Source organism: Zeus faber (assembly GCF_960531495.2).
Source record: "Zeus faber genome assembly, chromosome: 15".
Taxonomy (NCBI): domain Eukaryota; kingdom Metazoa; phylum Chordata; class Actinopteri; order Zeiformes; family Zeidae; genus Zeus; species Zeus faber.
This window is the reverse complement of record NC_137194.1, coordinates 15025097-15050273: the sequence shown is the minus strand read 5'-3', so window position 1 is coordinate 15050273 and position 25177 is coordinate 15025097. Positions and strand designations below refer to the sequence as shown.

Here is a 25177-nt window from a genome sequence, read left to right as displayed (position 1 = left end):
GTTGGGGTTGAATTACACAAAATATTATTTTTTGATTTCCAGGGACGTTTATTCATACACACTGCTGAAATGGTTATGATTATTGCCCAGAGAATCAAGACTCCATTGTATAAGCTTTAGAAAAATCGGCTTGGCTCGGTGCCTTTGTTAATCAAACCCTCCCTTTTGTCCTCTTTATTTGCAGCTTTTGAAATCACCATTGACCACCCTCACACTCATGTTGTCAAGTGCACGCAGCTTGTGAGAGGTAAGCATCATCATGTTACTTGTTTATTTCACTCATTGAAATGAAAGACTAATCTGTTTGACTGTGTCAGCATGCGGCTCTGGTCTCTTTATTCTTTCAGCAAGTAAAGATTTGGCCCAAACGTCTTACTTTATGGCCACAAACAGGTAGGATCTCACTTCTCCAAATTGCTTTCGTACAAAACAAATGAGTAATTGGTGTTTTTACATCCATTGACCGTGACCCTCTAAACCTGACTACAGGCGTTTCTACTTTCTCTCCTGTGCATTTTGTGTTTGTCTCGCTGGGACCCATCCTGTGCTACAGTCTACACCTGACCACATTCTGCTTGCAGTATAGTCCGCCTATTGTGGCCTGTGTGTGTATCCACCTGGCCTGCAAATGGTCGAATTGGGAAATCCCCGTCTCCACAGACAGCAAGTATTGGTGGGAGTATGTGGACCCTACAGTCACCCTCGAGCTTCTTGATGGTATTTATTTTAAGTTCCCCAACGTGTGTTAGAAATCAATGCCGGCTAGAACTGAGGACTGATTTTCTCTGTTAAATTCTTACAGAGCTTACACATGAGTTTCTGCAGATCTTGGAGAAGACCCCAAGCAGGTTAAAACGAATTCGCAACTGGAAGGCAAGTCTGAAATCTGTTTTCTACTCTGGCCTGTAAATCATTCATATAGTATAATATATAATTAATCAATTGGTCCGTTTGAAATATCCATTACGGTTCAGCCGCGTTGCCTAAAACTCTCCGCCTCTTGCTCTCCAGGCTGCAGGTCAGACGGCCAAAGGCAAGTCTAAAGTACCGGAGGAGGGGGACCAGACGGACACCATGATGAGCATGATCTCGATGGCCTCCTCGGAGAGCACGCTGGCGGGCCTCATGAGCCTGTCGGGTCCCCCTTCCTCGTCCTCCACATCCGTCGACGAAAAGGACCGCCCAGCGATGGGCAGCGCTGCGCACTGGCCCCCGAGCGGGAAGGGCGCCGAGCAGCAGCAGCCGCCTAACCACGAGGTCCACACCCCGGCCAAGGTGTCGCTGAGCGAATACCGTGCTAAGAATGCCGACGTCCTGGCGGCCCAGAAGAGGAAGCTGGAGAACATGGAGGCCAGCGTGAAGCGGGACTACGCCAATGCTGCCCAGGCTCTGATAGGGCAGCAGCAGCAGAGGAAAGACAAGCAGCAGCCGCCCTCTTCCCACTCTGGCTCTTCCACCTCGTCTGACATAAATAACCCCTCTCCCATTATACTCAAAATCCCCCTGGAGAAAGAGCGGCACGAGCGCAGTTCACTGAAGATGCGCTTTCCGCTGCCAGGGGGAGCGGGCAGTGGGCACAGTGGAAGCAGTAGCAGCCGCAGTAGCCAGGACCAGGACATTAAAGTGAGAATTCGGGTGCCTGACAAGCAGAGAGGGAGTTCGGGAGAGGAGGGAAAGAGCCGGGACAAGCACAGGGAGCGTTCCAATCACCATCATCACCACCATCACCACCACCACCACCACTCTTCCTCTGGCGGCGCCTCGCTTTCCTCCTCGCACAAACACTCGTCTGGCGCCAGCAGCGTATTGGGCAGCGGCAAAAAGGTCGCCAGCGACTCCTCTCGGCTCGGCTCGTCTTCTGCCTCTCGGAAAAGGACGCACTCCCAGGATGCCGTGGGCGGCTCGCACGCCCCCTCCAAAGTAGCAAAGTCCTCACGGAACACCTACCAGCTCCCCTCTCTGTCTTCCTCCTCCGGACTCCCCCTGGGGCACGGCGCGGACATCCTGCCTGCCCTGGGCCTTCCCCACCACCAGGGGAGCTACTCGCACTCCAAGGGGGAAAAGACTGACACAAACGGACACAACGCGCCCGGCGCAGGACAGTCGAATGAGTATCAGGACACCTTTGAGATGCTGAACTCCCTGCTGAGCGCTCAGGGCGTCCAGCCGTCCCAGCCGCCCATGTTCGACTACAGATCCCAATACGGGGACTATCGCTATGGCGGCAGTTCCAGGGGGGGCAACTCCAGACCCCCTCCTCTGCCTTCGGAGCCACCACCTGCTTTGCCGCCGTTGCCCAAATGAAATCTGTACGGGGGTTGCATTACAAACATTATACTATCCACCTTAGATTTAGTTGTTTTTTTATTTTTCATTTTCTTTCCATTGCATTGAATTTTCCCTTTTAACAGTCTGTGATCATATGTTTGGGGGGGGGGGGGGATTAAATGGACCCCTTACGCATTTGTAAAAAAAAAAAGACAATACTGTTTTTTACCACTTTTGTTTCAGGGGTTATGAGACTCAAGAGCAAATATGAGGAAAATATTTATGGGAAGAAGTGTAAATAATATTTTTGATGTTATCAATTTTGTATCTCTAACTCAAATCAATTGTGATGGTGGGGCATGGCTTTTTTACTTGCCATGAAATTGTAGTAAACCCAAACTTACTTGCGTCATGTTTTGTCCAGTCTAGTTGGAACGGTTATTTTATTTTTTTAGTTTTTTTTTTTTAAAGGTTTTATACTATACTATTTATTAATTGAATGCTTTTGAGGAGCACTGTGCTCTAAAAAAATATGAAAGCTTCTCCTCTGCTGCCATTTTTCAGTAGAGGTATTTTAACATTTCTGTGTAATGGCGAGTTTGAGGATGCATGTGTCCGTAGCCATGTTCTTATTGTCTTTTTTTTTAACTCGACCCTTAGGAACATAGACCCACCTCAGTTTTATGTTTTTTTTATTTCATTTTTTTTTTTTTTGTTGTTGTTTAATTTTTTTTCTTTTTTTTTTTATTATTATTACCTGCATTATTTGGTAAGCTGTTGTACAAAGATTGTAAAACACAAAACAAAATATTTTTACATTTTGTTATAAGTTACAAATGTTCATGTAAATTAAGGACGCTTGTTATTAGATTTTGCGTTTGCAGTCATTGTTTTAAATGGTTGTAAAATAAGGTTGTCATTACTGATATAATTAAGCTGGCAAATCCCGCCCACTGTATGCCTGCGGTTCATTTTAACATGTCTATAGAGTATTGTCAAGATAAAAGTCCCAACCCAGTGACTGTGTAATCACAAACGTCATAATAAATCAAAGGGATCATCTTCCCAGAATTTTAACTATTCTCATACTAAAAGCCGTGTCTTCCAGCATAATCACAATTCAGCATTTATTGGCAGATGACATGTTGGCTCACGCGAATACACAAAAACATGGTGCACAGTATTGAGGTTTCTTGCTATGTCCGCAGAACCATTGTATGGTCATCATCATGGACATATAACTTTATAACAGTGTTTTGTCTTTATCATACCCGCAACACGCTGTGTACCCGAGCTGTGGCGACATGCATTTTGAATGAATAATGGGTAAGCGCATGTTTGCTTGTTTTGCAGAGCTGCAATGTCTGGGTTCAGAAAGTAAAATTCCACTCCAGGATTTTGAGTCAACCACGTAGATTTGCCGGTTGGCGGATCAGGGCATTGGCTGGAGAGAAAACACGGCAGGATCTTTACTTTCTGAACCTGGAGTTATCCACCTCTGTTGTTTGGAACCAGGCAGGTTTTATTGTCACAGCGCTCTGTTATGCTCATGCTACTCTTTTATTTGTACATCTCCTTTTTGGGGAGGATTTATGGTGTGTAAACTAATGTACACTTGATGTTAGTTAAGTGTCAGTTTGATTTAATTCTTTTAAGGATTTCCAGGTAAGGATTGTTGCTACGTAAAATTGATACATTCGTCAGGAACACTGCATAGAAATAAATATATAAAAAAAAAACAAAGAAATCAGTGCTTTTGCTCTTGTTGGGATAATTTCTGGCTCGAAAGGATGTCTGCACTTCCATTGCATGTTGAGGGGAAAGTAAAAAAAAAAACAAGCAGGAAAGAGCGTCGGGTTCATTTTCATTGGTACATTTTGGGTCATACAAAACTGTAAATGGATTTGGTTGTATGGTTTTACTGCTCTACTCGCTGTGAACCTTTTTTTTTTTTTTTTTTTTTTTTTTTTTAAATATCTATATATATATATAGATATATATAGTGTGTGTGTGTGTACAAATGTTTTTACGACTGTTCACAATTACACATTTTTACATGTCAAAGAGTAACCATTATAATATATTTTAATACCCCCAATGAGATGTAAAGACTTGATTCAGATGACGGCTCAGGTAGCAGAGGATTACCAAAACTAAGAGATGCAAAGTGCATTGAGTCTTTATCCAAGTAATATTTCCTGTTAAGCAATGGACTAAAGTGTTACATTTTGAATTGCTTGCCTAATATAAAATATGTAAATATAATTTACCACGCTCTAGCATTGCTAACGCCCGCCCGATGTTTGGAAAATCAAGTGTTCTTTTGGTGCTAGGCTCTCGGGCGGCCCCGGAAAGTTTTGTCTTGAAAGTGCATTTTATGTCGGGGAACAATTTCAAAATGAAACCCGAGCGAACACTGGGGAAACCGGAGGGAGACGCGTGCGCAACCCAACAATGCAAAGCGCCACAGATTGTCATTGTTGTTATTCACCAACATGTTCCACATTTTGTCAACATTTTGGTAAGTGAGGAGTGACACTCAGGTTTTGGAATGGAGTCAGCTACAGATCTCGTTTCACTCGTCGGATTTCTTGTGAACACTGGTCCTTTTGAATATATATACATATATATATATCTCTATATATATATGTGTGTGTGTGATTGATATAATCTCATGTCAATAAACATTTTAAGAAATTAGTCATCGCCAGACGTTTGTGATGCAGCCGCACTGTAACGACAATGAGCTGTTGTGGACGTTGGACGTCCCAGCCAATCACAGGCCGCGGTGGGCGGCGCTCTGACGCCGCCGTGCCGGTGGTTGGGGAATGCGGGAAAGAAGCGACGCAGTGTGCTTCAGGAGCGAGGCTCGGTTGGCCGGCACCGACGAAGGTAAGCGGTTACCGACTAAATGTTGCTGTCCGTAGTCGTTTTTAAGCAACGTGAAGTTGTGCCGAGAGACATTCCCCGCGGATCGCCACGACCGCAATAAAATCCCCTCGAAGCCCAATGCTTAAAAAAAAATAAAAATAAATAATAATAATTAGCTTTGGGCTAGCATTCGCCATTGCTAAACAAAGATGGCGGCGGCGCTGCAACGGAGAGGGAGGCGGTGACGTGGGGAGGCTGTGACGCAATTAGGGGGCGGGGATAGAGTCAAATGTGGCCGCTGATAAACAACGTCGCTCGTCCTCCTTGTAACCGTGAACTTATTTAATTGATTTAGCTGCGACGATGCCGAAATAACCCCGTTCGCGCACGTTAATCGCCCACTGTTGCGATAATTAAATCAAATGTATTTTTCCTGCGTTCGGATTGCCGCTCGCATCCATTGACGCCCTCCTCTGGTGCCGAGGATCGCGTGTGTTCGCGTGTGTTCCTGGGTTTTGATGGAGGTTGCCCTCTCTCGGACGTTTTGGAAAATCCTTGGGTTTTTTTGTTTTTTTTGTGAGAGCGATGGTGCGTCTGTTGGACTAGCCCTGCTCTGATCTCTGATCCGTTCTTCTCATTCGGATAAAACCCTCCTCGGTTGGTTTTTTGTTGGGGGGGGGGGGGGGTGGGGCACTTCAGAATTCTCCCATGTCAATAGAAGTCAGTCTTCTCTGCTGTGCACTGAAGAGATCACGACAATTATTTGAATTTGTAGATACTGCAAAAAAAAAATAAAAAATAAATAAAAGGCCATTCACGTGAGCACATTAAAACATGAAACTGTTATTTTTGTAGCTGCCTCGTTATTATTAATATTTTGTTTTGGTTTAATTTTGACCGCACTGAAGTATCCCAGTGATGTGGCAATGAAAAAGGCAAACTAACGATGCATTGACTGATATCCTATATAGAACGATACAATTTCATACCCCAAAATTCAGCAATTCTGTGTCCCCCCCAAGATTTTTTCACTGGCCTGATCTAAGTTACTCCCTCATTGAAGATGTTCAGTTGCGCACCTGGTACCCATTGTAGGGACTACTGACTGCAGGGGAAATAGTTATGATAAATAATAAGACAGAATTTAGGATTCTTTCAAGTGCTATTCAGCTATTTTACTTATGACTTACATGTTTTCCACGACTTGCAGATTTAGCGATGAACAGGATTCGCATTCACGTGTTGCCATCCAGTCGGGGCCGAGTGACCCAAACGGCCCGTCCCCAGGAGCCTCAGGCCTGTGCCTTCACCCAGCGTCCCTGCTCCCAACCCCGCCTGGAGGGCCTGGAGTTCTGCATCAAGCATGTGCTGGAGGACAAGAATGCACCCTACAAGCAGTGCAGCTACGTCTCCACCAAGAACGGCAAGCGCTGCCCCAACGCCGCCCCTAAAGTGGAAAAGAGAGATGGGTGGGTGTACTGCCATGTTGAGATTCTTATTTGACCCATCGCTCAATGAAAATGCTCTCTGATGCACATGCAAATTGTAAAATTATGGCATGTCCATACATATAATTAGTAATAGGCCATAGAATTCTTCACACTCCCATTTCTGAATTCTTTACTTTCAGCTTAGTCAGAAGTGTTCTATTTCATTGCAGTTAATGAACAGTCTGCACTTATCATGCTTTATAGATAGATAGATAGATAGATAGATAGGTAGTTGTCTTGGGCGATCGTGCAAAATTCCAATCGATTGACAATTCTATTGGGAAGGGGGGTACGCGCGCATAGAACGTAATGTAATGGGGAAAATGCAGTCACCACGTTACAGAAGTGCAGGATTTATTATTTACAGGTAAAGTATTTACCCAAATACGTGTAGTTTTTACTAAATTAAGTCCCATAGCAATGGAAAGCAACAGGGAAACGTGTGTGACATGGCACTTTACAGTGGAGACACACAGGGTTTATTTAGGGACGGAAATCTTTCTTTACAAGGATATTTTATATATTGCGATATTATAATCACAATACAGGTACTCCTCACTTAAGACCTACCTGTTTAATAACCGTTCGGACTTAGAACCAGCTCTCTCACCAGTCTGTATTGTATGCTGCGTACAGCATCAAGCATCTCATCGCGCGTCACCCATTATATGCTATATATACTGTATATACACCATATATACTATACACTATATAAACTGTATACATCTCATCACCGTTCTCAGTCTCATTCTCGCAGTCTGTCAGTATTCACTTCACTAGCGTTCCCAATGGCCACACCTCCTTACTGTGACATAACACAGGTCCTCGCTTATTGACCAATTCTGCTCCTAGGAACGGAATTCAGTCGTTAAGTGATGAGTACCAGTACAGTATATTATATTTGCATATAGAGTGGGGAAGTGAGATCCGATCACAAGTGGATGCTCAAGACGCATGTGGAGAGGCATTTTAATGCCAGCTGGAAACTGCCGTATTTGTTTACAATGACCGAAGTCACTGTCAGATTCCATGTCTGTGATCGTAGTTGGTTTCAGACAACACACTTAACTTTGTTCTGACGTATAAAGTCAGAACAGTGAGAGGGAAAAGATGGCATTTTTTTTTTTACCTGCAATACAAGAACACATCAATTCACATCAGAATAAAATGAAAATAACAAATAATCAAATCATAAATCCAAAACAGCTCAGAGCGGCGAGGGAGAGAGCAGAGATCCTCTCCGCTCTCTCCCTCTCCGCTCCCGCTCTGATCGATTCAGAGCTGGCGATCAGTTTTAGAACACGCTAAACTGCACTTACACCGTTTCAATACTCAAGATTTTTCCTGGCAGATTAAAAAAAAATGGCACTAATGTCAATCGGCGATCGATGCAGTCTGCCCAAGCCTAATAGACAGTAGGGATGCAATGGTGCACAGTATGTTATCGAACAGATCGGTACGCCCCCTACAGTTCAATAAGCGCTCGTGAACCTCGGCTTTACAGTATCACAGTAGAAGTCCACAGGACGTGTTGGTGCAGCGCATGGGCACGAGTGTAAGTTTACACTTCCTATTGAATCCACTGTCGGCGCTTCACAGGCCACGTCACTGGTGAGGGGTCCGCGCTGAGCTGTGCGGCATTTCACTATCTTTGCGCGAGAGATCTATTCTTTTTTTTCTCTCAACTGCATGGGGTTATGCAGCCTTTTCAATAGGAACACACGATAAAACTACATACAAATGTTTTTTAAGGGGTTCAATCACTTGAAATATGTTAGCATGCATTGTACCAGAGAGCTAGAGCTGCTGTCGAATTTGCCTAATGATCAAGACCCCTTTTTAAATACAAAGAACAAACATATTACAGCCACCAAGAGGTTAAGGTGTCCAGTTGGAAAACAACCCCCTGGGATAACCATGCCTCTTTTTATCACAAACTTCTCTTCAGACACTCTCTCTCTCTCGCTTCGTTCGCGAACGATCCGGTTCTTTTGAACGGCTCTTTGGTGGGAACAAAAGGGAACAGAGTCTCGCTGATGAGCCACAATGAACTTGAACCCCCTTCTCCACCCTCCCCCCACAATTATACACACAGTGCATTACACTAGGTATTTTTGACGGATTACTATAAAAACATTTTTTACACCTTTTATATAATATTATATATTATTTTTTAATAAAAATGTACCGTTACCCTGGCCCAAAAACCGTGATACATACCGAACCGTGGGCCCACTGTACCTTTACACCCCTAATAGATAGATAGATAGATAAGCAATAATAATAAAGCAATGGAATAGAATAAAATGGCAATATATTAAAAAAAATGGACAAATCCAATAGAAAAATAAATCTAAAATTAAACGTGTCAAAAAAGGATCAAATCTAGCTGTTTGTTATTGTCACCAGATGTTTGTATCGTGGATAATTTCAGACAGTGGTACCCCATTTTATCTCAACATTTCACCAATATCTGTTCCTGTTGTGATCATGGGTCCACCCACCCCGTAACACATTGCAGCACAGACTTCTGACCTGTCTTTGCTATTTGCCGACCCTGTGCGCTCCTCAGAGTGACGTTCTGTGTGGAGCATGCCCGCCGGAACGCATTGGCCCTCCGTGCCCAGATGAAAAAGGCCTCCACTGGTCCCTCCCCAGAAGCGCTGCTGTCTCAGCTCAGTGGATACAGCCGCGCAGCCACGCACAGCCTAGACGGAGGCCGCAGCGAAGCCAGCCGGGTTCTAGGTGAAGAGCACGGCTGTCGCAAATTCACATTTTTTTCATTGCATTTTTTCTTTAACATAGTCTCAAAAAGTCCACTGAAATTTGTGAGGAAACGAGGACTGTGGAACCTTCAAGGCACATCCATGCTCAGAGATGATCTCCTGTTTGCCGCTCATTCTTTTTCTTCACGTTTGTGTTTCTGTGGCTCTGCAGACGAGGACAGCCTGAGTGAGGACGAGCAGGGTCCTTTTGTGCTGGACCAGACGTGGAGGGGAGACCCTGACAGCGAGGCCGACAGTATCGATAGTGACCACGAGGATCCTCTCAAGTACGTTCATTACGGATTATACACACAAAGTTTTGATTGAATTCCGGCTAAAGCATTATTTCAAATATTGCAACTGGGATGTAATCGGCATATTCGTTATATTCGAATTCCATTAAAGCCTGGCTACTGTAAGTGGCAGTTAGACACCTTTATTGTACTGCTTCTGGTGTGAAAAGAATGTACACAGCACTCCCTTTACTTCCCACCAAAATACACTTGTGCTAAAAAGTTTACATACCCTGGGAGAATTTATGATTTCTTGGCCATTCTTCAGAGAATATGAATGATAACACAAAAACCTTTCTTCCACTCATGGTTAATGGTTGGGTGGAGCTATTTATTGGCAAACAACTGTGTTTACTCTTTTTAAATCAAAATGACAAAAGAAAGTACCCAAATGACCCTAAAAAGTTAACTTACTCCAGTGACTTTGACCTGATAACATGCACAAAAGTTGACACAAACAGGTTTGAATGGCTAATCAAGGTTCCCATCCCTACCTGTGACCTGTTTGTTTGTAATTAGTGTGTGTGTATAAAAGGTCAGTGAGTTTCTGGGCTTCTGACAGACCATTGCATCTTTCATCCAGTGCTGCACAGATGTTTCTGGATTCTGAGTCATGGGGAAAGCAAAAGAATTGTCAAAGGATCTGCGAGAAAAGGTAATTGAACTGCATAAAACTGGAAAGGGGTATAAAAAGATATCCAAGGAATTGAGATTGCCAAGCAGCAGTGTTCAAACACTGATTAAGAAGTGGAAAATGAGGGATTCTGTTGAAACCAAAGCACGGTCAGGTAGACCAGCAAAGATTTCAGCCACAACTGCCAGGAAAATTGTTCGAGATGCAAAGAAAAATCCACAAATACCTCAGCTGAAATACAGGACTCTCTGAAAAATTGTTGTGTGGCGGTTTCAAGATGCACAATAATGAGGCACTTGAAGAAAAATGGGCTGCATGGTCGAGTCGCCAGAAGAAAGCCATTTCTGCGCAAAGTCACAAAGTATCCCGCTTACATTACGCCAAACAGCACAGAGACAAGCCTCAAAACTTCTGGAACAAAGTCATTCGGAGTGAAGAGACCAAAATAGATTTTTTGGCCACAACCATCAACGTTACATTTGGAGAGGAGTCAACAAGGCCTACGATGAAAGGAACACCATTCCTACTGTGAAACACGGAGGTGGATCACTGATGTTTTGGGGATGTGTGAGCTACAAAGGCACAGGAAACTTGGCCAAAATTGATGGCAAGATGAGTGCAGCATGTTATCAGAAAATAATGGAGGAAAATTTGCACTCATCAGCCCGGAAGCTGCGCACGGTACGTTTTTGGACATTCAAACATGACAATGATCCAAAACACAAGGCCAAGTCGACCTGTCATTGGCTACAGCAGAACAAGGTGAAGGTTCTGGAGTGGCCATCTCAATCTCCTGACCTCTATATCATTGAGCCACTCTGGGAGGATCTCAAACGTGCAGTTCATGCAAGACAGCCCAAGAACTTTTCAGGAACTGGAGGCTTTTTGCCAAGAAGAATGGGCAGCTTTGCCATCTGAGAAAATAAAGAACCTCATCCACAACTACCACAAAAGACTTCAAGCTGTCATTGATGTTACAGGGGGCAATACACGGTATTAACAACTGGGGTATGTAAACTTTTGATCAGGGCCATTTGGGTACTTTATTTTGTCATTTTGATTTAAAAAGAGTAAACACAGTTGTTTGCCAATAAATAGCTTCACCCAACCATTAACCATGAGTGGAAGAAGGGTTTTTGTGTTATCATTCATATTCTCTGAAGAATGGCCAAGAAATCATAAATGCTCCCAGGGTATGTAAACTTTTGAGCACAAGCGTATGTAGACCGACGGACAAGCCATAAGAACCTGAACTGGTTTAAGGAATCAAAGCAATGCAATTACATGTATACAACTCAGAATATGATCGTATTCTGCTCATTCACCTCATTGTGATTTTAATGTAAATGTGATGAAATGTAAATGTGTTGTGATTTAAATGCACTGATGGACACCTCTTACTATAATTCCAACATGAGATGTGGCTTTTATTGGTCAATGTCTTTTTAATTTGAGCTCATTATGGGTGCATGTTTCCAGAATAAAATTGACTGTAGCCCCCTCATTAAGTGATTTGGCCTGAACCCAAGATTCTGCAGTCTGACTGCTTTGGAAGTGAGCTCGACAGAAAAGCGGGACGATGGCTATTGCTGACCGTGTTTTCGTCCTTGTGTTTTGCTGTAGACACGCTGGAGTCTACACGGCAGAGGAGGTGGCTCTGATCACCAGGGAGAAACTCATCCGGCTCCAGTCGCTCTACATCGACCAGTTCAAACGCCTGCAGCACCTGCTCAAGGAGAAGAAGCGCAGATACCTGCACAGCCGCAAGGTGGAGCATGAGACTCTAGGTGGGAATGCTCGGATGTGGTGTAGTTTGGTTCTAGTCCCCCAATTAAAGACCAGGCTTTCCTCTAATCCCCCTTTCTTGCGAGACAAAAGCTTAAGAGCACACAGGCCTGTTGGATTTAGGTGTTTGTTCATGTTAAACGCAGGAAGCAGTCTGCTGACAGGGCCCGAGGGACTGTCCATGAAGGAGAGGGAGAACCTGAAGAAGCTGAAAGCGCTGCGCCGCTACCGTCGTCGGTACGGCGTAGAGGCCCTGCTGCACAGGCAGCTGCGGGAGAGGAGGCAGGCCGCCACGGAGGGAGCGCCTCAGGTTTGTCTCGGCAGCAGCGATCCAAAGACCAGCTTCTTCTAGTAGATGTTATTTGTGGTTAACCTCTCCCCATCTGTAATATCAGAAACAAACGGAATGCAAAACAGATCAACTGTAAGATACTTTGGTATCAGTGGACTGGTTGAACCTGATCTGTGTCCAAAATGGCATCCTGGCATACTAATTAGTTGGCCAAATTGGTGTTTAGCACATCTAAATACATATTATACCCAAATTAGTCTATAGCCTTCTACACACTATACATAGCCATCTCACGAGGGCTGCCCCTTGATAGTCGACGAGTTCAGCCGGGTTCAGTCATCAGTCGAAAACCCGTCAGTCGACCGAGATGCTTCAAGTCAGCAGTCTTTTCTTTTTTTTTTTCTTTTCTTTTTTTGTAAGTGTGCATTACAAAAACAGGAGGAAACAGATAGAAAGCTTACAGAGGGATAACATTTGAATGGGGATTTATAAATAAGACGAATCATAAATATATATTTATATGTGTGAACCGTCGGGACATGGACGCAAACATGGCTCTCCGTGCGCCCTGGTCGCCATGCCCCGTTCCTCCAAATAAGACAAAAACAGTGTGGGGATGGGGACGACTCGTTAAAAATATTTTTAACGCATGGAGAGGGGCTAATTGGGGAGAGAGTCACGCACTTGTTTTCTTTCCATAAGCAGATGTAAAATAAAATACCTGCATCTAAAATGAAAACACGCTGTTTTGACACGCTGATCGCGGGCACCCTGTCGCTGGCGTGCGCGTCGTCGAAACCATCTGAGAGGGGGAGAGGTGTGCTCTGATCGCTCGCTATCTGCATGCCCCCAACGTCACTACACCTATTCCCCAGTTTGGGAATAGCTATTCTAAAGCAATGAGCCGAAGATGTCCAATGTGCTTACTGAGTACATGTGTGTGTGCTTCTCATCGCCGTTGTATTTAGTTGTAGCTTTAAAAGAGAAGAAAGTATCAAGGTGACTTTTGTCTGTTGAATCCAAGAACATTGATTCTCTATTAAATCACTAGATTTTGTTTGATATTATTGACCCTAACCCTAACCCCATGTGGTTTTGGGAATACTTGGGAGTGTGGGCTGATGATACACTCTTAAGTTGCCCAAAGTTAGTAATTGTTTTCAAATGATGGGACCTTCCAATCGATGACGTCTTGTCCACTTAGTAACAAAAATACCTTTAACTCGAATTGTATAATATTGTAAAACGTTGAAAACTAAAACCAGCGTAATCTTTGCTCCACTACACAGTCTTGTGTTGTCCCATAAAACGTTCCGCTACCAACTCCTCTGCCTCCACGATCCATATTTGCAGCCAACATTTAGGATGTTTCTGGCCAGTCCTGTGATGATCGGGGAGCTGAAGACAAAACCAGACTTTGTGATCTTTTGAAGAAGTGGTGAAAAACTATGTTCTGGGGAGTTGTGTCGGCAATGGCAGATGTAGGTATATTACTTTGGTGCAGGGAAGCCAGAAAATACAGGGCTCATTCCAAAACCAGTGAACTGGAGCACAGGGGGGATATAAAGCGTGGCATGTTTTCTTTTTTTTTTGGGGGGAGGGGGGGTTATGGAGTTCATTTTGAATTGACACAGACTAGAACGATAGGGATATGCTGCACACTCTATCTTTTTAATGTGTTGGCTGGGCGCATTGCTTTGACCATATTTAACTTGGTTTTCCTTTGTTGTAGCCACACTCCATGAGAACGGCGTACGAGATGTGCATCTCTTTTGTGGAGGGCACCAGATGCACCAACCCCTGCTTGCCTTTGACCCGACACTGCGTCACACGTATCCCCAATGATCTGTTAAATAAAGCTCTGGGAACCCTGTATGTAAACCACAGAACTGTCGAAGTTGGTACTTTGATACTTTAATTTGCTTTAACAAACTGTTAGGTTTACCGCTAAGAGACTGTCTGCTCCGAACTTCCATTCGCGTATTATCTGATTAAACTTTCCCTCACCTCTACCCACCAAATCACATGCAGCTTGGCCCTGATCAAGGCCATCAGCTTGCAGTAGCTGCTGGTTTCAAAAAAGAGCCTACATGAAATTCTTCCCATGGTCTGTTGGCTTCCCCAGAGTCTTAAAGGAGACGGTCAACTCGGTCGGAAGGAACAACCCAGCACACATACATACACACGCACACACAGACACGCCATTTTTGAATACTGATCACTGCAGATGATGTAGCCATTAGGAGGATACTAAACTAGTACAGAGCATACCGGGACATTTTTTTTTTTTTCATAATCTGATCAGCAGCGCCCAAAACCAGTGTTGCAACCTGAACAGGACATACAGGCTGAGTAACCACGATTAGACAAAGCAAATAATTAGCAGTAAGTTGATTGCGTAAATTTATGTTCAGCGATCCTGTTCAATCGCTTCCGATAATAAAGTGGTTTTTGTGAGCTCGAATTGTGTACGGCATCTATCACATTTGCCCTTAACCGGAGACACCCAGATATCCACCAGGACAGTAACCAGGTGCTGTTCAAGCTGTGTCCGGGGCTGAAGGATGTCCCGTGCGACCGCACCGTGCACATGGGCCAGTCTGAGGAGCCTCGCTGCCCCCTCCACCTCACGCTACCGCCCCCCATGTACCAGCCAGAGCAGGCCCCCCCGCCCCAGGAGCAGCTCACTCCTGCAGCCAAAGACATGTACCTGAGTGCCGCCGAGCTCCAGCCCACGGAGAGCCTTCCCCTGGAGTTCAGCGACGTACGTGGAGCCGGGACTGTTTCTCGCCATTCAGCAATTCTGTCTGTCGGGTTTAAATCCTAGCGGTTTAGAATACACCCAGGGTTCTTGATGTCTACTCTAAATGTTTAATAACAATTAAAGATAGTTCTCAAATAATAGTATCTCCAAGAAGTCACTTGGGAATTCTTTCTAGACCTGGTTCCGCGTCAGGGTTTTGTCTCTGAAGCGCCTCCCCGTCTTGCAGGACCTGGATGTGGAAGGGGATGGAATGCAAGGGCCTCCGTCCCCCCTCCAGTTTGACACCGCCCTGGCCCTGGAGGACCAGACCATCAGGGCTATAGCCGAGGCCCCCATGGACATCCTGACGGGGGCAGACGAGGACGACCTGGACGCCACTGGACCGGAGCTAATGGAGGGAGATGTGGACGCCATCATGAACGACCAGGTAACCTCCATTGGGGGGGGTGGGGTGGGGGACCCATCACCAAACCACCATAACCAAGCATTTTCACATTGGCCAAAACATGGCTGCACCTTGTTCGCAGAGCCCAAATCATAGAAAATTCAGTTCATGTATAATTAGGGTCAGTGTTGGATGTGTGCCAAACAAAGGCATGTTTCCCGATACATTTGACAGGATAAGCATGTTGAAATGGCAACCTCTGTCTGGTGACGCCACTGAGGAGTTTGCAGTGGTGTAATAACCTGCTGTTCCACTTCTGTAGGCCGCAGCCAGGGGGGAACGAGGCGCCTCCAAGAATTCCCTGCAAGACATCGCCTCTGCGGCCTACGCACCGAGATGAGAGGCCCGGCCGCGTCCCCTTGCACAACAGAACGAGCCAAACAATTCCACAAAGACTGACAGCTGAGCAGCCGCGGAGGCCAGTTTCAGAACACTCTCTGAAAGCCGCCTGATAAGCTGTTACAATGTCGATGCGCTGATTGTAATTCAGTTTGTCATCTCTGGTATATTTATTTAATGTTTCCATTGATGCCTGTTCAGTCTCAATTGCCTTACAAATAAAAAGACAGAGGCACACATTGTCTACAGTCTCGAGTTGTCCAACGGATTTCAAGCCATGTATGTTGGATGAGGAAAACTGGAGCGGTCTTCTCATAACTCCTGCATGAGGTGAATGTTCAGGAAAGTCTACGTCAACCGTTTAAAGTGTCAATTCATCCATCCATTGCCAAATTCACATTATCACATTATGCTGGGTGTTTGGACTCTGCCACCAACAATGGAAACACATAGAAGACCACATAAAGCAAATACACTGGATGGCTGCTTAGAAAGTGCAAGCTTAAAAAAAAACCAAAAAAACTATGATATATTTGAACCTCTCGGTGAAAAAAAAAAAAAAAAAAAAAAGGGGGGGGAAAAATGCAATTGCACGTTAAAATAAAACATGCACTGATGTGTGTGTATATATAGTCCGCGCACAGCGCTCCGAAACAGAAACAGCAGGATTTAAGTATATGGTGAAGTTATGTTTGGCCTCCTCCCGATCGGGGCGGGTGGTGCTATTTCATGCAATGACATCACTTCTCCCGGAGCCAAACAGCGAGCTGAGCTGGCCAGGGCAGGAGGGAGAGGGAGAGAGAGAGAGAGAGAGAGAGGGAGGCTGCTGCCGGCCATGGACGAGGCATCGCAGCGAGAGGAGTAGGACGCCGCAAAAAAAACCAAAAAAAAAACCATGTTAAACGTTGCATGTTAAGCGTACCGCTTCACTTTATTTTTATTTTATTTTATTTATTTATTTTATTTTTTATTTTCTTGTCGATGGGCGGACGAGATTCCCTGCAGAACCCTTAACCAAATGAGGTGAGTTGAGGAGAAGAAAATAAAAATAACAACAACAACAACAACAAAAAAAAATCCCCACGTCTCCAGCGCTGTAACGCTGCTCCGGTGTGGTTCCACCGGACAGACTGGATGGAAACAGCGAGAGTGGACGCGGCGCGTTATCACCGTGTTATTACCTTGTTATTACCGTGTTGTTGTTTTTTTTTTTTTTTTACCTTGTTATTACCTCGTTATTACATCTCTGTACGGATGCCGGCGTGTTGCTTTTTCTACCGCAACCGAAACGTCGGTGTGTGCGCGCGCGCGCGTGTGTGTATGCGTGTGCGCGCGCGTGTTCGTGTGTGTTCCCTGTTTTTGGAGCTAGAAAAGGGGGAGAACTGTGTCAAGGGCGTAGCAGGGCTGCCCCCTTGTTGGAGGAGAGCCGTTTGGGTGGAGGGTGCGGAGGGCTTGTTTGGCTTGGAGAGTCCGCAGGGTCCGGAGGGTTTGGACATTAGAGGGTCTGGATGAATGGGTGGGTTTGGGGGTTCCGGGGGTCTGCTGGGTTTGAAGGTTTGGAGGCCTGGGGGGGTTGGAAGTTCCTGGGGGTTTGTTTGGTTTGGAGGTTATGGCGTTTTTGTTTTTTTTTGCTTTGAAGGTTCTTGGGATTTGTTGGGTTTGAAGGTTCTGGGGTTTTGTTGGGTTTGAAGGTTCTGGGGTTTTGTTGGGTTTGAAGGTTCTGGGGGCTTGTTGGGTTTAGAGGCCTGGGTGGTTTGGAAGTTCCGGGGGTTTGTTGGGTTTGGAGGTTCCGGGGGTTTGTTGGGTTTGGAGGTTCTGGGGTTTTGTTGGGTTTGAAGGTTCTGGGGTTTTGTTGGGTTTGAAGGTTCTGGGGTTTTGTTGGGTTTGAAGGTTCTGGGGGCTTGTTGGGTTTAGAGGCCTGGGTGGTTTGGAAGTTCCGGGGGTTTGTTGGGTTTGGAGGTTCCGGGGGTTTGTTGGGTTTGGAGGTTCTGGGGGTTTGTTAGGTTTGGAGGTTCTCGGGGTTTGTCGGGTATGAGGGTTCTGGGGGTCTGTTGGGTTTGGAGGTTCTTGGGGCGGGGGTTGGAAGTTCCTGGGGGTTTGTTTGGTTTGGGGGTTCTGGCGTTTTTTGTTTTGAAGGTTCTGGGGTTTTGTTGGGGTTGAAGGTTCTGGGGTTTTGTTGGGTTTGAATGTTCTGGGGGCTTGTTGGGTTAAGGGGCCTGGGGGGTTTGGAAGTTCCGGGGGTTTGTTGGGGTTGGAAGTTCCTGGGGGTTTGTTTGGTTTGGGGGTTCTGGCGTTTTTTGTTTTGAAGGTTCTGGGGTTTTGTTGGGGTTGAAGGTTCTGGGGGCTTGTTGGGTTTGAAGGTTCTGGTGGTTTGTTTGGTTTAGAGGCCTGGGGGGGTTGGAACTTCTGGGGGTTTGTTGGGTTTTGAGGTTCTGGGGGTCTGTTGGGTTTGAAGGTTCTGTTTTTTTTTGTTTTGAAGGTTCTGGGGGTTTGTAGGGTTTGGAGGTCTGGGGGGTTTGGGGGTTCTGGGGGGTTTGTTGGGTTTGAAGGTCTCAGGGGTTTGGAGTTTCTGGGGGTTTGTTAGGTTTGGAGGCCTGGGGGGTTTGGAAGTTCTTTAGGTTTGTTGGGTTTAGAGGTTCTAGGGGTTTGTTGGGTTTGGAGTTTCTGGGGGTCTCTTTGGTTTGAGGGTTTGTTGGGTTTGGGGATTCTTGGAGTTTGATGGTTTGAAGGTTCTGGGGGTTTGTTGGATTTGGAGGTTCTGGGGTTTTGCTGGTTTAAAGGTTCTGGGGGTTTGTTGGATTTGGAGGTTCTGGGGTTTTGCTGGTTTAAAGGTTCTGGGGGTTTGTTGGAATTGGAGGTTCTGGGGGTCTGTTTGGTTTGGAGGTTCTGGGGGGTTGGAAGTTCTGGGGGTTTGATGGGTTTGGAGGTTCTGATTTTTTTTTTTTTTTTTTTTTTTTAAGGTTCTGGAGGTTTGCTGGGTTTGAAGGTTTGGGGGGGTTTGTTGGGTTTGAAGGTCTGGGGGGTTGTTGGGTTAAGAGGCCTTGGGGGGGTTGTAAGTTCTGGTTTTTTTTGGGGGGTTTGGAGGTCTGGGGGTTTGTTGGGATCGAAGGTTCTGTGGGTTTGTTGGGTTTGTGGGTTCTTGGGGTTTGTTGGGTTTGGAGTTTCTGGGTGTCTGTTGGGTTTGGAGGTTCTGGGTGTCTGTTGGTTTGGAGGCTCTGGGGGTTTGTTGGTTTGTCAGGTCTGACGGGTTTCAGAGGGTCTGGAGGTTTTGGTGCCTACTACCTAGCCAACGAAAAATATCACATCCTGCAGCTCCCCCTCCCTTTAGGTGTTTGTTGGTGGTCTGTATCAACTGAAAATATCCCTGAAACTGAAAGGGGAACATGGAAAGGGAACTGTTTACTGTCTGGTCAGGGTTACAAGACCAGCAGTTCATTTGGGAGCTTGATACCGGTACAGTCAATTACTTTGAAGACCAGACAACAACTGCTGATGAAACTTAAACCGGATTCCACCTTCTTCAGGAAACAAAGTCAGAATGAGAAAGTATGAAACTATTCATTATTACTGCAAACTTTTTTTGGGGCCGTCAGTAATAATGAATGAATACGGTGACTAGAAGCTGTTGCACATCACAATGGGCCTGCATTTAGTAGCTCGGATCAAATTAGCGACGTAAAGTAAGAGGTATATAGGTGGTCACGGTGTTTTGCCTTACAAGGCATGTTCTCTGATTCCTGTGACCCTGTCGCGCAACCAGTGATCATATGTTGACATCACCGACCTCCAGAGAATTTATTTTCGTTGCAATGCTGGTGATGGCTGGGAGGGCAAATTAAAAATAGGTTACCACTACCATGCATGTAATGTCTGTATTATAATAATAATGATTAAAATCTACAGTCTGGCATGAGAAGAGTAGTTAGGGCTGCTGTGACCGCCTGTGTTTTGGGCCAAGTACTTGATACCGCATTGGATTGTTATGGCTGAGATAACCTAAAAAAAAAAAAAAAAAAGAAAATGCATTGTGCATTTTCTTTTTTTTTTTTTTTTTTTTTTTTCAAGGGATTTGTTTTTCTTGAGCCATTCTACACATTAACAAATGTAACCAGTTACCCAGATAATTGTTTGGCCTACATAGAAATGGAAAACATCCAAAAAGTCTTATACTCATAGTTATTTTGACCATTTTGACCATATTTAAAACATGCTTGCTCGTTGACCTGCGGCTATTTGACTTAGGTGTGGTAAACGCCGGGCTAAAGCGGATGTCGTTTTTCTCACCATGTTCCTGAATTTAAAACAGAATATCATTTATTCAAATGAGGCTACCTTTTTAACATTTAAGGTCAGTCTGTGAAGTCCTTCAACCAAGCCGAAAGAATTGATAAGAAAAGCAAACAGAATCACTCACTTTCAGGAAGAATCCCCGAACAAAAGGTGTTATTTGTATTAGGAGACTGCATTAATTGTATGAGACGTAAGTTTAGCATATTTGGCGTCAGGTCTCGGAACTCAACCTCCTAACTCCTGACATGGCGGCAGCAGTCTAACCAAGAGCGCATAGTGAGCAACAAAGAACGTCGGTTTCAACACTTTGCCCTACCCTATCGTATTGTATTTATGAGGCTGAAAGGGTTGAAACACAATGTGTTTGAGTTCCTTAAAATTCGGGATAGGATTTGATCCAGGATGTCAGCATGTCACTGGTATGAGCGTTTCATTCTTGTGAATGACCTCATAATGGCTCAGGGGTTCGGAAATGTGTTTCTACTCTATCCTCCAGATTGTATCTATGGTGTATGTGTGTGTATGTGTGAGTGTGTGTGCATGTGTGTTTGTGTGCGCATGTGTGTTCATGTGTGTGTGTGTGTGTGTGTTTGTGTGTGCGCGCCCGCATGCGCCCCACGACCGCCCTTGGTTAGGTTTTGAGCTTGTTTGAAGCTTTGCGAAGGCTCTCTCTCCCGGTGCAACTTTGAGCTTGCATACATCCAAGTTGCGCTGCATTACATCATGAAAAGCCGAGCCAGTCGGCTGTTTGAGCCGAGTGGCCAGCGTGAGTGTTCACTCGCCCTGTTCGCCCCTTAATTGCTTACAGATGCTCCGTATGCCTTTGTGTGTCCCACATCCCGCTGCAGCGGACTCGTATAGGTGCCGCATACAGCTCTGAGACTTTATGGTAAAAGGGAAACATGTCAGAGTCTAATTGTTTACAATTTGGTTGCTGGTTCTTTTAATCAAATCACTTCTCATTTTCTTAACTGCTGCCACAGGGCAGAGTGCCTGCCTCGACACAGCACAACACACAGCGGTGTGGTATAACACAATGCCACATAGACGACTTGTGACAAAAACCGCAGGCTTAATCTGGGCCATATTGGGCGACAAGACCTTCCCCCTGCCCCGCTACCAGACATGCAAGGCTTGCACCTCTGTGAAAAGGTTCGCTTTATTGGGCTGAAAAGCCACACTTCGTCACCTTCAACAGGAGAGAAACAATTCGGTCCGCATTAAATCCGGTGGCGGCGCAGACAGAGCCGAGCCTCCCGCTGTCCGGACCTATCTCTGCAGAGTTCAGACAGCGGATTGCCCCCCACACGCCCCCCTCGGTGTGGACGGCCACACTTTGAAGATAGGCCGACCCGGAGGGGGCCCGGGCTCCTCACCTTATCAGTTATCCGCTTGGCCCGCTATCTCCCCCGCCGTCTGATGTACCCGGGGTGTACTGTAGTTACCATGGTTATACGGTGGAGGCACTTCTGGAGCTCGCAATTTGCATGGAGAAATATTCATCAATTAGCCCACAGAGCTGGTGCGATGCGGCCCGAGCTCACAGCGGGAGGGAGGGAGGAGTGGCAGAGAACTCCCAGAGACCTCATCAAGATCTCTACTGTTTACACACACACACACACACACACACACACACACACACACACTGTAGATATTTAGATTAAAGGAATTGCGTTTGTTTGCACTGTCCTCTCCCCCTCCGCTTTTTGTTTCTCTCCTCTTTGAACTCACGATCCACCGACTCAGAGAATAGCTGGCGTTCATTTGCGGGCAGGTCACCGAAAGACTGTCACGAAAAAAAACGTAAGTTTCAGTTCCTGCGTTGGTGTTTTTTTTGTTTTTTTTTTTTACTTCCATCTTTCTACACAAGCTGCCTCAGAGCCTGCTGTGTCGCGAATATGGCTTCTGAAATATTTAGCGTCGGAATATGCTCCCGGAATTCTAATAAGGGTGCGAGCTCGGGGTCTACCACCAAGCGCTGAGGGGCTCATTCCAAATCCACCCTACAGAGGAATCTGTGGTCATACAAACATTGAAGTTGGCAAAACTCTTGCTTGAGCCTAAGCCGTAACAAACATTCAATTCATCAGCCCGGCCAGAGAAAATATGGCTTGGAATGTAGCTTTAATCAATTCAGGCAAGCCGGGTCACTACCTCATCCTGTTTGGCCAGGGAGGGAGTAAATGGCCCTAATTGTGTTTGAGAAAAGAGATCAATCTATCAGGCCGTGCTGTGTCATTTTTATTGGAGTGCAGATCAGCGGCGGCGCAAATGAAGACCTTCTCAGACAGAGCGCGCCGCCCTGCGCCGCGACGCCTTGTTTTCCTAATTCGGCTGTCCCGCATCTCCGGTATTGACCTCGGTATTGAACAGTGCTCCCTTTGTGCACCCCGGGAGTTTATTTTGGTTTGTCTTGAAATAAGTTGTTATTGAGGAGCCGGTGGGGCCCCGCCTCCCGCCATTCTAATCCATAAACCCCTCTCCTCACAAGGTGCTTAGTGAGCCCCGGACCTGCCGGGCTTTGAGCTTTGGAAATTCTCATTGACTTCCCGAGTACCAGACTCGGCGTGCGGCGTGAGAACGCACACTCGAGTGCACGTGGTGTCTATTGTCGTCATGCAGAGCGGACGTTTGTACAGCGTCTATATTTAATGCCACCATATATAACCCTCTTTGCAGCTTTAGCTCCGTATCATTCTGAACCATAAATAGGTCTTCCCCTTGGCCAGACCTTGGGGAAAGGATGTGGATGATGTGTAGGGGAGCATGCTCAGCCCAGCTGAGACGGCACTATGGGGCTGCTGGTCTCGTCTGAGCCTGCGGGCCAGATGTGGAGATGTCTCCGGCCAAACCGCTGGCGTCCCACCCTCCCCCACCCCCACCCCCTACCCCCTTCCCCCCCAACCTTTCTAATGGCGGTGTGGGTCGTGCTGCCATAAGAGCCTCTATAGGACGGCCATGATGGAGGCTCATGACCTGGATTTACTTGTCTGGTCCCGCCGCGTCTTGCTCAGTGATACCAGCCATTTTTTTTTTCCCCAGACGATCTCGGGCTTGTTTGATGTAGTATGTGACTCATCAAAAGTCAGGTAGACGTTCGCTGACACAAAGGGAAATCCCGCGCGGGGCCAGACGCGATGCGAATGTTCCTCGAGCGGCCGTCTGGTGGTTTCACCGCTCGACGTCTGGTTGGCAGGGGGGAAGCCGCCTGGCTCTGCAGCGTTCGCAGCTGTACGGAGCCGGCCTTTTATAGGTGCCATGACAAATGGTTTTCATTAGCGGGCCCTTTTATGAATACCGAAATGAACCGAACAGCGCCGCTTTGTTGGATCTTTTCACCTGCAGAAAATTCATTAGGATCGTCATGACTACAGAATTGGAGCGGGACTTTTTTTGGGGGGATTTTTTTTGTCGTTTTATTTTGTTTTGTTTTCTTCCACGCGGAGGAAGTTGATCTTGGTCGTACGTGTGTTGTACTAATTGCTTACCTCTCTCGTCCAAACTAGGACCCAGTCTGCCGGTGACGGGTCACAGACTACGGCTCTTGAATTCAGAATGAGCTCCATCCGAGCCGGGGTTTCATGCAAATCAACACGAGAGGCCTCCGCCGACACCATTGGGGCTTTTATGGCCCCAGCTGTGGACCCTGCCCATCTCGCCCGGCAAAGCAGCGAGTGTCACATTTCTTGTAGGTGGATAAGCCCTCCACCTCACATGGAGCCGTGCACATTACAGCCCATTAAACTGTCTGCCTCTCAATGGGAGTTTGTACCCCATGAGTCTGATTTACAGCCCTAATTCAGAGGCCCCCCCCTCGACCGCTCGCATCACACTGGCCTGTGCTCCGAAATCAAAATGCTCAGGAGCGACCATCTGCCAACATTCGAATTCAACTCTTTGTTCTAAGGGAATACCTGCTTTGTATTTCATCTTATGTAGGGATAGAGTTTGGGCTCCTGGGGTGGTGTGTATAAAAAAATTTTGTTGCTGTCTTGAACCTCATACAGATCCGTGCTGTGTGGTTTGCTGTATTACTTCCATTGGCATTCAAAGTCGGTGGAACATCCTCATTCATTTTGCAGTTCCCACAAGCTTGTTCAAATTGGTTTACCCCCCCAAAAGAAAAAAAGTGTTCAAGGGGGAGCTATCTCCCAGATCGAAATCTTGTTTTTCTGCTCCTTGACATTCTTTGACTCCCGGGGACATCAACACTACCATTGAGTATTTGAACAGTCAGTGAAGATCCTCATGTGGGGAAAGTAGATCCTTAAGAGGGGTGGGGGGACAATAGGCCTTTTATGTAGAGAGATATTCCCAGTCCCCTGTGTTGGCTTCAGGGGACCATGTGACTGCCTCCCATTCAGGTCATGTCAGATGTCCTGCCCCGTTCAGGCCAGCAGTCACTGTGTTGGCTGACGTGCCCTGCCCGCCGTCGTACTTTTTTTTGTGTTGTTTGCGATAGCATGCAAGGAAATGTGTGTTCGCAATCATAACATACTTTTGTCGCAGTGAAGCTTGTTGACATCTCTGCACCCGTGCTCATAAAGGTCTTTTTTTTTTTTTTCTTATTGCACTCGGCAAACAATGTTATTCTGCGGTGCTGGGGCGGTGTTCCCCGGGTGGTTCGCTTGCGTCTCCCTTTTTGACCACTAGATGGAACGTAAAACCCTGAGACCCTGGCAGATTGGCCATGTGTGTTTCGTCATAAGAGGATAAGATCCCCATTGAACGCAACCTCGTTTGATCTCAGTGATTTGTGATGTGAATTCTGATGCCTGCGCCGCGTTGCTCCCAGGTCATGGTGGTGTGTTGACACAGCGTTAATCTCGCGCGCGGAACACGCTCCAAATACCGTCACGTCTTTTGACACCTGGCCCTTTTTCTATGATTGCGTCATTCCTCGATTTATTGTAATTGTCCTTGTACATTTGTCATAGTTTG

The 25177-nt window shown here is 46.1% G+C and overlaps 3 protein-coding genes across 3 annotated transcripts in view; all 3 read left to right on the top strand.

Annotated features, from left to right (window-relative positions):
• Positions 1-2306, top strand: part of ccnt1 (cyclin T1) — a gene marked incomplete at its 5' end in the record, with an annotated part of 5141 nt that extends 2835 nt beyond the window's left edge. The window contains 5 exons of the mRNA XM_080015389.1: positions 185-247; positions 348-393; positions 554-717; positions 803-873; positions 1012-2306. Coding sequence (XP_079871515.1) covers positions 185-247; positions 348-393; positions 554-717; positions 803-873; positions 1012-2304 — 1637 coding nt within the window. The 3' untranslated portion in view covers positions 2305-2306. The remainder of the gene's footprint in view (positions 1-184; positions 248-347; positions 394-553; positions 718-802; positions 874-1011) is intronic.
• A 2783-nt stretch (positions 2307-5089) lies between these two features.
• kansl2 (KAT8 regulatory NSL complex subunit 2) lies at positions 5090-16183 on the top strand. Its single transcript, XM_080015391.1, has 10 exons — positions 5090-5160; positions 6350-6608; positions 9202-9374; positions 9567-9681; positions 11945-12108; positions 12253-12416; positions 14131-14230; positions 14909-15162; positions 15389-15589; positions 15870-16183. Exons 1-10 carry the CDS (start codon positions 5097-5099, stop codon positions 15945-15947), a joined length of 1572 nt encoding a protein of 523 aa, XP_079871517.1. The 5' UTR covers positions 5090-5096; the 3' UTR covers positions 15948-16183.
• Positions 16184-16728: 545 nt separating this feature from the next.
• nckap5l (NCK-associated protein 5-like) overlaps positions 16729-25177 on the top strand; it is a 29427-nt gene continuing 20978 nt past the window's right edge. The window contains exon 1 of the mRNA XM_080015388.1: positions 16729-16969. The gene's annotated coding sequence lies outside the window, so the exon portion shown is untranslated. The remainder of the gene's footprint in view (positions 16970-25177) is intronic.